This window comes from Protomyctophum bolini (genome assembly GCF_963924005.1).
Source record: "Protomyctophum bolini genome assembly, chromosome: 16".
Taxonomy (NCBI): Eukaryota; Metazoa; Chordata; class Actinopteri; order Myctophiformes; family Myctophidae; genus Protomyctophum; species Protomyctophum bolini.
The window spans coordinates 20,822,309-20,838,057 of NC_137877.1; the positions used below are offsets into that span (position 1 = coordinate 20,822,309).

Below are 15,749 nucleotides of genomic sequence, written 5' to 3' on the forward strand. Positions count from 1 at the left end.
CAGATGCATTGAGATGCAGGTAGGCCTACTTAAAACTGGACCACTACATGACAGGGAAACTTAGGTGACTCAGACATAGAGTTTTTATGCCCAGATTATTGAAACGGGAGCTCCCTTTTATCCCGACTCCTGATTTTTTTGCTCCCGATCCGATTACGAATATGGAATATATGCAGCATATACTTGCCAGTTGCCATATATTGGCATAATATGTTCATATATTTAAAATAAAACCATAGCACCACCATTATCCTTTTCATGTCACGGCTTGCGCACCACAGGGGGTGCACACACCACCGTTTGGGAACCACTGCTAATTAGGCCTTCACTAAATCCCACCCCAAAAAGCGATTGTCCAATGCCAATCCAAATAATTTAGCAACGGTTGCTTTGCAGGTCAAGCTTTCTTTACTGCTAACGTGCCTATTGGACAAGGATGGTTTGGGGAGGGATTTAGTGAAGGGCTAATTGAACGACGTTTTTCAGTGTTATTGTTGCATCACGTTGCATGTAAATGTGGAGAATGCAGCAGCCAACAGTTTGCTGTTGGCTGCAACACTATTCTTGTCTTTGAAAGGAACTGTAGAGCCTAATTTATGCTTCGGCGAAACACTTTTGCGCGGAAGCATAAAATAGGTTTACCTGAAGGTCTTACACTTAACTTTATACCACAAACTCCCAGTGTTCATACCAGTGTATGTTTGAAATGCGGCTGGTCGGTTTGTTTCTTCAGGTAGAAATTGTGTTCATTGTATGAGTAAGTATAGTGTAGGTGGAGGATGTCAGCACATAGCTCAACAAGAGGTACTGGAACACTTTTTCTGCAACTTTTGCAACAAAAAGTTAACTGCTAGAATCCTTTTTCCTTTGTTATGTGCTTATTGTAGAACATTAATGTAGTTCACGTTGTGCTTACATTGTGTTGGTGCAGCAGCACTCCCTAATACATTATGCATTAGTCAGATTTTAGTACTTCATTCAAGTGCATTTTCCTAGGATAATTCTGAAGGAATTGTACATAGAGCCGAGATTCAATAGAGTCAGGTTTTTGTTTCCTGCAGTATGTATGTGCAAATTACACACGCACGCACCCACAATGCATAAAGAAGAAAACAACATTTTCTGAGTAACCAGCCCAACGTTGGCGTACAGGCCGCTCTGATAGCAATTGTGGCTTTCTACTAATGACATACACAGATAGACACTTCTAGACACGCACGCACGCACGCACGCACGCACGCACGCACGCACGCACGCACGCACGCACGCACGCACGCGTCCGTCGAAGGGAATGCAATATTTTATTGTGAAAGAAATTGAGCAGGAGACACTTTAAGGCAAGCTTCCCCGCCCATAAATCTCTCTCATTGTCAGTGTGTGACTAAGACTTCAAACGGATTAGGCCATTACTGTCATCAGGCCCGCGGACACCACACAAAACAATGGCTCCACTGAGAGAGACGAGGAGAGATGGATCCCTATGTGATAATGTCCTGCAAGGCACTCGCGAGGAGACAAGTTCAAATGGGCCAACACAATGAAAAGCCTGGCATCAAGATGACTGCCTGTCTAAAATGAGACAGCTCTGGTGGCGTCGGGGTTGGGAATGTTCGGAAAGATTTACTAAAAGCATCAAGCCTGAAATGACTTGATGAAGAGACCAAGTGGCAGCCGCTACTTTCAACGATACCAAGTGGCAGCCACTTTTCAATATGGCATCCCTGTTGCGCATGTCATTATTATAGGCAAAACTTAAAAGAAAATACATTACCGGTATATATACAAAATACATACATACATACATATATATATATATACACTGTATATATATATATATATATATATATATATATATATATATACATATATATATATATATATATATATTATATATGAATAGTGCAATTAACCAATCATATCAGCGTAGACGAGATTTGGATTATGCATAGAGCACTTGGGTTTCCTGGTCAATTGAAGTACTAAAGTTGATAACTTAAGCCCTATACATTATCATCTCCATATTTTAACTTTTTGTGTTTTTTTGTGAATTGACCCCCTACTTGATCATTAGGCCTGTCAAAAAAAATCGATTCGAGTTAGAATCGCGATTCTAATGCTGTCCGATTCAGAATCGATTCTCATTTTCCAAAAATCGATAAAAAAAAAAAAAAACACTTACAATTATACAAGCTTTTTACTAAATGTACTCTGCTTTCATGCCAGAAGACTGGAGTAGATCATGCTAAAATTCTATTTAATTGTTTTTAATAAACTGCTTTAGAATCGGAAAAAAATCGTTTTTGAATCGAGAATCGGAAAAATCGAAAAGATCGTTTTTGAATCGAATCGTCACCCCAAGAATCGGAATCGAATCGAATCGTGGGACACCTAAAGATTTGCAGCCCTATTGATCATAGTACTACTGTGTCACACAAAAGTGTCAAAAGTAGCTGATCTGCATGGTTGTAGGTTGCACTTTTGCTAAAAAATCCTGAAAAGTAACAGTTTTATATATTTAGTCTTATAGTTTGCAGGCGTTTCCTATGTTGAATTGCCGGAGCTTATTGTCTTCCCAGCGGTGACTCGGGTACATCTGTTGATGAATTATTGATGAATAGCGAAGATAGCAGATCTACAAGCTCACAATATGTCGCAATTCGGTAATGACACACCCAAAATAAGGAATCCACGTTCAAAGAGAGGAACTGCTATTGATGGATGATCCTAGGTTACAATAAGAAACTGTTGAATGAATTGGGGTTAGTTCTTGAGCATCTTGTCATAATTAAAATTGCGTATTCATTTCAATTTAATTCACTTCAATTGTATTAATGTGTCAAAAAGTTGTCTCAAGACACTTTACATGTAGAGCAGAGACATTGTCCCACTCTGAGCAAGCAATATTTGTGACAGTGGCAACGGGTGGGCCAAGTGCATTTTCAGGGCATGTATATTTTAATAAACATGTTGAATTTGGTGGTTAATCACATGATGCTGTGCAAAGGTAGCCTAATATAATTCATCAATTAGAAGATGTGTTTACCTGAAGAAAATTGCCACAATCTGAAAGGTATATGCTAAAACTAGATCTAGCTACGAACAGTACAGGCGCACATGTATTTCCAGCAAGCGTTACAATGGGGAGTAGCGTGAAACCACTGAATGCATGAATCCCAATGTGAACAGTTTCAATAGCATACTTTCTTACAACCTTTCACATTCACAGTATAAAGCTGCAACCGTATTTGACCCGCACTGCCATCTACTCCTGAGGCACTTACCTTTCATAGGAAGACAGTCAGAAACAAGCCTGAACTTCAAATGTATTCCTTAGAGGACACCAGCTTGTGTCATTTTCATTTCTCCACATTGAGAGCCCTGTGAGCTGACAATGGAGGCACAGAGGCTCGTCTAACTTCCAAGAAAAACACCTGAACACGTTAAAACATCATAGGAAAATCAAATCAAAGAACTGCTCCTTTCATTGCCATTACATCATAGGGGGAAAAGTACAGAAATGCAATGCCCACAAGACAATCTGAAGTATACATACCAAAAGCTACGGAAATACTACTCCAAACAAACTCTACAGGGGACCCCCTATAATGTATGAACAAAGTTAATAAATGTATACAAATATGTTGTTTTTACTCCTATTCCTCCCACCCAACTCTCCCCGCTGAGAGTTGTGTGCAGTAACAAGTAGCTACTGTATTTAGCAGACTTCTGCCAAGTGTAGCCTTATAAGGTTATACTTGCCGTGTGGTGCAGGCATCTGGCATCTGAAACAATCTATGTTTGGGATATAGGCTTCGAGGATATGGCACGCTTTGCTGTTTTTCCCTCCCTCCTGACACTCAATCAGTTTTGTTATTCTAATTAGTGCATAGGGGCTAAAGCCAAACTTCGCATTTGAACTAAACGCTGTGGCCCATCTGGTTGACTGGAGGGACGGGAGACAACATTGGATATGTGCCAAAGAACCACATTTTGTCTCTCTGCCTGGTGTGGAGAGAGAGAGAGAGAGAGAGAGTGAGAGAGAGAGAGAGAGCACTTGAACAACATGCAGATTCACGCCGCTTGTAATGCGGAGAGACAGCTTGCTGTTTGGACCGAGCCTGGAGGGGCTATAGAAGCGCTACTCTCCAGTAATTACACCTCATTGGCCTTAGTGAGATCTGCCGCCAATATTGACTGCACAAACCTTTCATTCTATGAAGCACACAGACAAGAGGGGAGTTTAAGGACCTGAGCAAATCAAGGTGTAAAAATAACAAATCAAGCATGCTTTAAAGAGACATTCAATCTACAGTAAACCAATTCTACGATGAATTGCATAGGCGATATGGCCTGTCTGGCAGCATTACAATGTTTCATATTGTCTCTGTCGGTCAGGTGGAAACCTCATATATCCAGAACCGGTACTTTTCAGGATTCAAATTCAAAAGTAACAATGGTAGCTATACTACCTATAGGCTAAGTATCTACAAGCTCAAAATGTGTTTCAAGCTTATGGATCTGCTACTTTTGATGCTTTTGTGTGATGTTGTGCAATGATCAAGTATTCATTGTCATTTATGAAATAATAATAATAATGGAGATAAGAGGTTTCTGCCCAAAAGCGACGATCTCCATCATTCAAGCTACATAAACCTTCCCTGAATGATTGCTGTATGATAATGCTATGGTTTATATACCAGACTGTATATTTTGAATGTGACACTATAGCGCCCTAGCAAAAAGCAAAAGCAACGTGAAGATAATTCCGGAGAATAAAACTTGCATGGAATATATGTTCCTAGCGCACACAGTATGTCAGATTTGATGGGCTTCTCGTAAACACGGCAAAGTGCGTGGATAAATCCTGAATGGCTGCATCTCTCGACATGACAAAAAATTATTTCATTGTATGCAAAGACATTTTAGAGCTTGATGGGAAAAAGCGGTGATTACATTTTTCGTATCGTTCCCAAAGGAGTACCAATGAATCACTGGAAGTTCTGCCCTTGTGTTTTGGAGTTTGGCATCTTCTCGTACCATGTTTCTTCTTCAAGTTTCAGTGGTGTAAGAAGTACTCAGATTCGTGACTTAGTTAAAGTAGCAATATCACCATATAAAATAGTATATTTTAGAGTAAAAGCTTATTTTTTTATTGCTGATCTTCACAACGTGTTGTGTTGCGAACGCACTTGCCATTTTCTCCTTCCTGTTAACCCATTTTGGGGGCGGGAACCCCTTTTGGTATTTTAAACATTATGTTATAATTTAGCTATTGAACTATTGCAGATCTACAAGCTTGAGCTTGTAGGTCTGCTATTTTTTTTAAATCGTAAAAATGTGGCGCAAATCTTTGAATATATATTCTTTCAAAGTGAATGTTTTTAACTCAGGTCTAAATGGGTTAAACATTTTCACCTTGAATTGCCAACTAATGCGGATATTATGAAATTGGAATACTACCGGGATGAGTGTGGCTTGAACCAGAATGTCTAATTTTTCTCTCCCTCGACAGTGCTTTGGCAGATGGACCATTCATTGAGACGACTAATTACATCTCAACAGTTACACTAAGTGCAGCAGCGAAGGTGGAGTAACACATTTACCAGAACTCACAACATGTTCAATGTTGTGTGAGGTGCAACTATACATCAAAGTAACTGATTTTAATCAAATAAATATATATTTTTAAATATATACAGTTAGTACAAGCTCACAATTCTACGTAGTGCAAGCTTCTTTTTTTAGATCGGCTATTTTTGTACAACAATATAAAATAGGGCTGCCAATGGTTAATGAGACTAATTGATTTAGAATATTATACAAAAAATAATAATATATATATACTTAGCTATGCATGGGTGCCATGCACCTAAAATAGCAGATGCACAAGCTCACAACCAAGGCCCGACCACGAGAGGAAACGTTGAAGCAAAATGGACTTGGTGGCCGAAAGTGGTATTGCACTATGGGCCATGGCACTATTCATGGCACTATGGGCCATACGTGAACGCGCTATGCTCCATACGTGAACGCTATGTTCCAGTACTATATCATATCATATATCATACATGAACATGTATGGGGGCCCGGTGCGTTTATGTATGGCCCAATACCAATCCCAGAATGCACTCTGTTCCAACACGGAAGAACACCTCATGCACTGGGTGAGCAACTCAATACAAGTGAATGAGAGGAGAAGTCCGGTGACGTCTCTATTATATATGCTCACAACGCGTCAGCTATTTCTGGTGCACGGCTGCACCCACGCACCAACCAAGTACAGATCAGGCGTTCACAGAGGCTGTGTCCCTGATGAAGAGAGGTTCATACGTACCACACATCCCCATATAGAGGGCAGCGGTGACCTAAAGGTTAGAGGAGTGCAACCACCCACACCTCGATCCCCCAACACCGCCGAAGTGCCCTTGAGCAATTAAGGCACTGAAACCCCAACTGCTACAGCCTTCAGTGGAGCTTCTCAGTGGCCAACAGTATAAGACCGTGGCTGACTGGTTGTGCTGGTCAGCTCCCTCTGTGTGTGTGTGTGTGTGTGTGTGTGTGTGTGTGTGTGTGTGTGTGTGTGTGTGTGTGTGTGTGTGTGTGCGTGTGTCATTGTGCAGGGCTTTGCTGAAAATGAGCACTTGTGCTCAGCTGGGTAAACACATAAGGAGAACATATCTCTGTGTGCCATTCACATGAAACAACAACACCATGCAGCACCATCATCAACTGACAGAAGCCATCAAGGCGGTTCATCTCATTTACCCCAGGCCGGCCACGGACGATTTTCCATGCTGGAGCACACTCGGAAGCATCATGAGAGGCATAAATGGAAACCGTATTGATTTTGTTGTCTTCCGTAAATAGGAGGATATGATGGTAAAGGACTCTCGGGGGAGGGCGTAATGTAGGAGCACTGTTTGTCAAGACAGATACAAACACGGCAGTGAGTGGGGAGACTATCTGTGAATATCTCCACCCCAATACGGTATGTAATGAGTGTCGAGTGGAGAAACAATGGTGGCTGCCAATGCTTTTAGGTAGAGCCTGACCAATGCCAGATTTCACAGATTACCAATGTTTATATTTCACCAATACAATACAATACACATGAGATAAGATCCAGATGATTCTGCAATTAAATTCTGTCTCTTTTCAATAGAGAAGAGACAGGTCCGCTCAACTCCACATTGCGTTGTGGCGGCAATGTGAAGAAGGAAATTGCGGGATTTGACAGCCTCCACTTCATGTTTCAGCTGTGTTTTTAAACCCATTATTGTGCCCTTCACACGCGGATAGGGTAAATAGTTTGTATACTGTAGTGAGGCTCATAATAGGAGTGTCCCCCAGCCTCATAATCTCCGACTGTTGGACACAGCCGATAGAAAAAGGAAGGGTTGGATAAAGTGTTTGTCCAGTGAAGACGTGGTGGTCTTCTCCGTGTCATAGGAAAGCACAGTAGTGTCACACACTTCTTACCTGAGCCGGCGACAACCAAACTATCCCACACTGTGACTGCACACATGTGACATTCTGTTTTGTACTCTTTAGTTTGCGCTCTGTGTGATTCCTTTCCAAATCACCGTGTAGTGTGTGAGTGTGTGTGTGTGTGTGTGTGTGTGTGTGTGTGTGTGTGTGGAACGTAGCTCTGTGTGTAGTGTGTGGAGGCAATAGAAAGACGGGAAGCAGGGTTGCCAGGTGTGCGTATTGTAAGCAAGTTTCTGTGTTTTCATTTGTAAGGATTTCACTGCGCAAAGAACGCTTCGGAAAGGGTTACTGATGCTATTGGTTAACTTTTGGTTCAAGAGGCTCCAGGCTCCATGCCAGCTACTGTAACTAGCTCGTGCACACACACACACACACACACACACACACACACACACACACACACACACACACACACACACACACACACACACACACACACACACACACACACACACACACACACACACACACACACACACACACACACACACACACACACACACACACACACACACACACACACACACACACACACTCTCTCAAACAGTGGCCATATGGCAGAGAAGCGCTGAGGGTGGACAGGAAGAATGTTCTCCACATGATAGGGCCGGTTGTGGAGCAGAGCAGAGGGCCCCAGGCACACACAGAGAGGGAAATAACTAACTATCTATCTGGCTGAGGCACTTGCTGGCAAGTCTACAGGGGACAATGTGCACTGTCTGTTGCAACGCATGGAAATAGTTAACAATACATTTTAGTGTCACATTCCATTTGCGGAAGTCAGATGATATAGTCGAGCAAATATAATTTCAGTCTAATTTCAGTCACTCTATGCATATCGAAATCTCTTACCTCCATATTTTAACTTTTTGTGTTTTTTCCCCGTATTAATGCCTAATTATTGCCTTACTTGATCATAGTACAGCGTTACACAAAAGCATCAAAGGTAGCTTAGTCTATTTATATGTCTATTTGCTCAGACACTATATTTTCCATTCATTGTCAATGGGAATTTAATTTAGTTTGTGTAGTAAGTTTGTGAACATACACTAAAAGCTGGATAATAATAAGAAAAGTATATCAAAGGCCGCTGCAAACAGAAAGGTCTTTAGTTGTGTTTTAAAATGGCAGCAGACCTGCAGTTTTCTGAGAGTTTGTTAATAAAAACTAAATGCTGCCCATGTTTATTTTTTGGACAGAAAGCAGATCTCAGATGATCTGGATTGTTCATGATATCGCACAAGATCAGAAATGCATTTGCGCCCTAAGCTTTATAGGCTTGCAATTTGTAGTATTTTGAAATCAATTATTTGACACACAGGGAGCCGTAAGTATTTAAGAACTGGAGTGATGTGCTCCACTTTCTTGGTAATAGTAAGGAGTTGAGCAGCAGCGCTCTGAATCGTCTGATTGGTTTTTTTGGGGGGGTATTAGCTAAAGCATTTTAAACACTTTATCCATATTTTATACGGTGGCTCTTCAAAGATTACAGATCTACAAGATCACAGCTATCTTTCAGAAAGATATCGAAAAGGACAAAAGGTTTGAAAAGTTTTGAATGATTTAGATACGTTTTTCTTCCATAAATCTCTTCTATGGACCCTGGCACAAACTCTTTTCAGATGCATACATATCAATTTGGGGTCCTTGACATGAAAATGTTTGAGAACCACTGGTATAAATCGAGCATAACGTGGCCGTTTTAACATAATTGTTTCATGACGGCAGGGCGGCTACCCTATCTCTCTCTCCCTCTCTCTCCATCTCCGTCTGTCTCTATCTATCTTGCTCTCTCGACCATGCAATAGCAGGATGGATGGGTTTCATCTCTATCAGACTAGTCATTTTCTGGCGGCTGCTAAACAGGAAACATCTGCCAGCAGGAGCGGGGCGAGATGGAGACCAAAGTGCAGGTCACAGTGTGATGATAAGAAAGGCTGAGCTCTGGTGAGAGGTGAGGCTCAACATTAGGAATGGTAATGATTCATCTCACATCCACAAGCTCCAACCTCAGCGACACGTACCACGGCCTGTTGCCTTGCCTGTTATGCACCCTTCCATGATTCTGGTTTCTTTTTTTTTTTCTCGCACCTTAACTAACGTCCTTAGCATATGATTTAAAAGAGGTTATCGGCCCAGCGACTCTGTCAATTGAACGAATAGAGGTTATATGCCCAGCCACTCTGTGTCTATTGAACTAGAGTAGAGGTCATAGACCAAGCCATGCTATGTTTATTGAACTAGAGTAGAAGTCAAGTCACAGTAATGTCCGCATACCCTACATCTTGGATAGATGTATTTCAAACTAAGAGGTGATTTCCAGCCCTGTTAACAACAATGAGTGCTCATCTACCCCTCTGGATAAATCCATGAGGATATTAGCTGAAGCCATCCAGCCCTGGTTCGGGTGGAGTGGGTTATTATTACTGCGCACTACAACAGGGGGCACATAAAGCTTGTTAGCAGGCACTTAACCATCCGTACACAGATCTCCACATGAATATACTGGAGTATATTTCATGCGAGCGCCGCCTCATCTGCATACTGACCTCTACAAACTAAAGTGTCCTTTTGGACTCGTTCAAGCGTACAGGCAGCATTCATAAAACAATTTCCCCCCCTCTTTAAAGCATGACCCCACAGGAGATGTGCTAGCTGTCACGAAATATTCAGAGCAAGGAGATAAAACCCCAACTATCTGGAATATCAAAAGACTCCCATCTGTCCACTTTCCCATGTTTCCGCCTTCCTTTTTTCTTAATTCAACCTCTCTGCATACACGTCAAGGGAGAGGGCTCAACATGTCTGGCAAGCCAATGGAATCGGAATCTGTTCCAAGAACTGCAAAGAGCAAATGGGAATGCCCAGGAGTCCCACGAACTGATGGGTAATAAACCTTGACTTTGAAATGTGACCAGACTACGATAACTCCAGCCTGTCACACACGCGCGCACACACACACACACACACACACACACACACACACACACACACACACACACACACACACACACACACACACACACACACACACACACACACACACACACACACACACACACACACACACACACACACACACACACACACACACACACACACACACACTAGTGAAATTGGAAGTGATGACAAAGAAATGGGCAGACAAAACTGTCTGGAACTGAAACACTAAAATTCAAACTGATAAATGGGTTTCCAGAGTCTCATGGTCTCCTGGTTGGATGAAATTGCCAACACACCTGAAAATGTGTTTTCTCTTTATTAAAGAGCTGGAGAGACGGGAAGTGATTAGCAGTGATTACTATCTGAATATTAGAGCTTTGACTGTTTGACTGTAACCATAAAATATCACTTACACTAACACTACCGTTAGTTTGGCCTTGTAATTCCATTTCCACCAACTCTCTCAGTCTTTACATGTACTTACAAACTATATTTTCAAATATCCAATGTTTAATAGGATCCACTCAAGGACCCCTGGAATGAGAAAAAAAACCTTTTCTTTTCTCACTTTTTTAAGCGTTAACTCAAAGATAATTGTATGTACCGTTCTTGTCTCTATGTTGGGTGTGAAATGTTATTGGGTGTTAATTGTTTTGTACTGTATTGTCTGTATTTATTATGTTATTATGTAAGGAAAAAATCACACCCGTGTGAAGTGAGGGGAGCTCTTATCATTATACATCATCATACATCATCTCATCAACAACTGAATTTATGTAATTGATGAGCCGATTTGCTCGTCTACATATGACGTACATTTTCCCTTCATTGTCAATGGCATTTAATGTTTGTGTTGCCACAAATTTACATCATTTTTGAGGCACATAATATGACCTCAGTTTATTTTTATTTTTATTGTAAATGGCAAATATGAGACATGTGGGGACAAAAGCTGTATGTGATTCGTTTGCTCGTCTACATATGACATAATTTCTCCTTTCATTGTCAATGGCATATATTGAGACGTGTGGGGACAAAAGCTGTATATAGGAGGGAAGGATCCAGAGTTTGAGTACCACTGGTCTAAAAATAAAAGCAGAGGGTCGTTTTCTCACCTGGTTCTTGAGGTCCAGCTTGGGGCAGGGCCGGCCCCCATTGAAGGCCTTCTCCCTCAGCCACTTGGACCTGGTCTTCAGGCCGCTGCCACAGGAGGCACTGCAAGGCGACCAGGCTGACCAGTCACTCAGCTTACAGTCCAGGGGACAGGCCAGGTGGCACGGATCCACCAGGTACCCTGGAATCAGTGACGGACATTAGAACCATCAAGTGCATTCACTTCAGTAGCGGACTTCACTTAGGACTTCCAATCCATACATTTCAAAGACAAATATTATATTTCTTTACTCCACACTTCTAGAAAGGGACTGTACATTTTCACTGTAGTATATGACTTTGTTATACTAGTGTCACACACAAAAGTAACAAAAAATTGCTGATCTACAAGCTCACAAGTAATTTTTGGATAACTACATTGGATCCATTGGTACACAGGTTATTTTCTCCATTTCCTGTAAAGTAACGGTTTTGGACATACAAGGTTTCCAACCGACAGCAGCAATATTTTGACAAAATGAGTGTGAACGGACGGATGGACGTACGCAGGGCCATTCAGTCAGGGCTCCATGGTGGACCAGGGGCTCAGATGAAAATAATAAAGTCTAGACAGAGACACTCCTTTGCTTGCACTCTGATTCACATCTGGGCCAGGCCATCATCAGTGCAAGGGTGCCTGCCTGCCTCATGACTGCCTTGTTGCTGCCATCTGGAAAATCTACCTGAAATCTAGCTCAATACACAATGGAAAACCACTCCACTGATTGAAGCAGACATATACTTTTATGGATAAGCATTAAGTCAACTCATTATGTTCCTACTCAGTCTAGCCCTGGTTCCACTCATCTCCCTGGGATAAAGAGCTATATAACGACACCGTTAACAGACACAGATAAAAGGCTTACTATATGCAAGAGAATGTACCCTGAGCTATGCAAAACCCATCTGTCTGCGTCCTCTTTTCTACCGCTTCATAAAACGACCAATGTTGGGTTACTTAAAGACGAACTGAAATGGCTGTCGTGTTATGTGGTCAGATGGGTGGATCCGTGAACACTTTCGAGATTTCCTAGTGGGCCCTGATCCAGAAAAGGTTGGGAAAAACTGACTCTAATACTGGCCCTTTAATATCTATTCAAATATGCTGCTGTTGGGTCATTATTCACACCCTCAATATGTGCTTCTATTTTGATGTGGATGGTTTAGGGTTAGGGTATCAGGGGCTCCATTTTCATCACCGCTAAACCCCTTATCCCTAAACTTCTTTGCCTTTTTTTTTTTACTATTTTGCAAGACATTTTTGAATAGTTAAAATGGCCAGTCTACAAGCTCACAACTTGTCAATGTAGATTGGCTATGCTCGATTTGAACTATTCAAAAATGTTTTTCAAAATAGTAAAAAAAAAAAGGCAAAGAAGTTTAGGGATAAGGGGTTTAGCGGTGACGAAAATGGAGCCCCAGATATCCAAACAGCAGATTCAGGAGGCGGACTGCTTGTTGGATATCCATAATTGGATGTCTACAAAATCTTTGCAGCTGAATGCGAATAATGGCTGTGTTATTTGCCTGTTATTTTCAATAACAATCTATTAACCTTGGAGAAATACATTATTAAATAATTTGAGGAAATTGTGTTTCTTTCACTTTAGGCTACTTTCTCTCCGGAACGAATTTGGCAGCGGCCACCCACACATTCGAATTCCACATCCCGCCAAGATTATTGCAAAATTCCTTTTTCTGTCAAGTATCTCAATGTCCTTCAGGTGATCCAAAATGCAGCAGCCCAAAACTGGCACTAAAAATGAATGAATCACACCTACAGTATATCCTTGAATTCCTCTACTGGCTTACTGTGAAATGGAGAATCGATTAAACCATTTTATTGATTAATTTTCAAGCACATATTGGAGCCAGAAGGTCAGATGTGTACAGTAGCTAGGGGACTACATCTGGAGGACTAGGGGACTACATCTGACTTTCTGGCTCCGTATGTTCCCCAATCCTAAAATGCAAAATGGCATTGGAGGTGACAGTCATAGTAAATGTATTTGATGTCAGCATACAGCACCTAACATTGCATGACAACATTGTTTACTAGACACAATCTGAAATAGTTGTCTATACAATAGTAATCAGACATTGCTATTTGTGCGCTCAGGTGGCACAGTGGTAAAGTACCTGCCCACCACCTCTAGGGATTCATAGTCACCGAACGCTCATATGAACACAATTGGCCCATGTTCAGGGGGAGGGAAGGTGGGCGGGGAAGCTGATATTTGTCACTACACGTTGCTCCTACGGGCTGGGGGCGGCACCTAGCTGTCAGCAGGGAGTATGGGGGGGAGGAGTAGGATGAAGGCCCTACAGTATGTCCTCCACATTCATCTGACCTGTCCTGTCCCTTATTCCTATAATTATCCCATCACATTCTACTGTATCTTCACTCACTTCATTTCACCTCAGGCAGTATTATTTTCACTTCATTCACGGTTTGTTTTGCTACACTCCGAAATGTATTCTTCCTTGATGACAGTTTTAGCTTGAAGATTTTGTACCTCTGGCTCTACCTGGATTTAAAATAAACACTTTGATACTGCCTACAGACTGTCATCACACCATCATGCCTTTGCCCATAGCATTCAGGTAGTCTTTGACGACTTGAAACCCTTGCGTGTTAATGTGTTAACACATTCTGGGCGGGAAACCCTTCTGGTGTTTTAAGCATACTTTAGCTATTGAAAAATAGCAAATCTACAAGCTCAAGCACTGAGTGCCACGCTATGAGCTTGTAGATCTGCTATTTTTGAAGAATCGTGAAAATGTGGCACACGTCTTTGAATATATATTCTTTCAGAGCGTTTTTTAACTCAAATCTTTGCTTCCAGGGAGTCCCTGGAACAACATATTTTCAGATGATAGAAATATAGTAGGTTTTTCAGAAAACTGGTAGGATTTAGCAGACATTTTGTAGAATCGAGCTCAGGTCTAAATGGGTTAATGTAGCATCACAATAATTTTAACCACCAGCAGATAGACAAGCTCATACTGTATCATGTCACTTCGTGCCACGCTACAGCGTACATAGTTTTTTTTTTATATTGAAAGAGTTCGAATAATTTCTCTTCCGGAGGATCCCTGGCACAAAACCTTTGCTTCACGGCCAAATACATCATATCATTGTGGGGGTCCTTGACATGAGTTTGAGAACCACCGAAGTGCTTAATAAATCACACCCGTGTGAACTGAGTGGTGCAACTCCCCTCTCCTCTCTCTCATTAGCAGGCAACAGTGCTGCACTGTCTCTCTCTCTGTTTCTGGCAACAGCGCCCCTACTGGTGCTAATAGTCATACTCGTGCTCATAGTAACATAGGTGGGAGGGTTAACGTCACAGACATTGCTGTTCCTTGGAGTGGTTGCACCACTCAAAAATGTGGTAGGAGACTACGGACCAGTGTAAATGAGGCATACCTGAGTCGGTACAGAGAACTGGTCTGGCCAGGTGTCCCTGCTGGTCTACGCAGGCCACAGCCCTGTAGCGTAGGCCCTGGCCACACTCCTTCACCTCCCGCTGGCTCCTCCAGCCCTGCAGGGAGCCTAGCGTCGGGGGCTCCGCCAGGATGCAGGACGACCAGTTGCCGTATGGCTGGGACAGGAACTCATCAAGGCAGGGACAGGCCTCTGTCTCCACTAGCGGATGCAGCTCCTCATTCAGGCAGTGTTCCTTCTTCTTACTGCGGCCTGACAGAAGAGACACGAACCAGATCTACTCATGTTTTCCATGTACAACAGACAATAAAGAGACATTGCTCCATGCATTGTTCCGAATCAGTATCAGAATCAGAAGCCTTTATTGCCATGGCATGTAAACATGTTAGGAATTTGGTTTGGTGGACAGCAGAGTGCAGTTACAACATTAGGACAAGTGCAAAAACAACATGCAATGAAGGGGTGCATACTTAGTTTAGACTAGTCATTGGTTAGACATGGGTTAAGGTTAGGTTTAGGTGTGCTGCCCCGTGGGAGGTTAGGGTTAGGGTGAGGGTTTGAGATAGGTTGTAGTTGTAGGACTAATGCCTGGTCTAACCTGGCAATGACTAGTCTAAACCAAATACTGTCTAAACTAAGTATACTGCACCCGCAATGAATAGTGAATAGTGTTATGTGTTCAACATATTATTTCCTTAGGTCACAAAAACGAAAGAAC

The 15,749-nt window shown here is 42.0% G+C and overlaps 1 protein-coding gene across 1 annotated transcript in view; it reads right to left on the reverse strand.

Moving 5' to 3' along the window:
- thsd7ba (thrombospondin, type I, domain containing 7Ba) overlaps nucleotides 1–15,749 on the reverse strand; it is a 235,165-nt gene that overhangs the window by 43,601 nt on the left and 175,815 nt on the right. The window contains exons 15-16 of the mRNA XM_080786436.1: nucleotides 15,014–15,283; nucleotides 11,547–11,725 (exon numbers count right to left, since the gene is read on the reverse strand). Coding sequence (XP_080642562.1) covers nucleotides 11,547–11,725; nucleotides 15,014–15,283 — 449 coding nt within the window. The remainder of the gene's footprint in view (nucleotides 1–11,546; nucleotides 11,726–15,013; nucleotides 15,284–15,749) is intronic.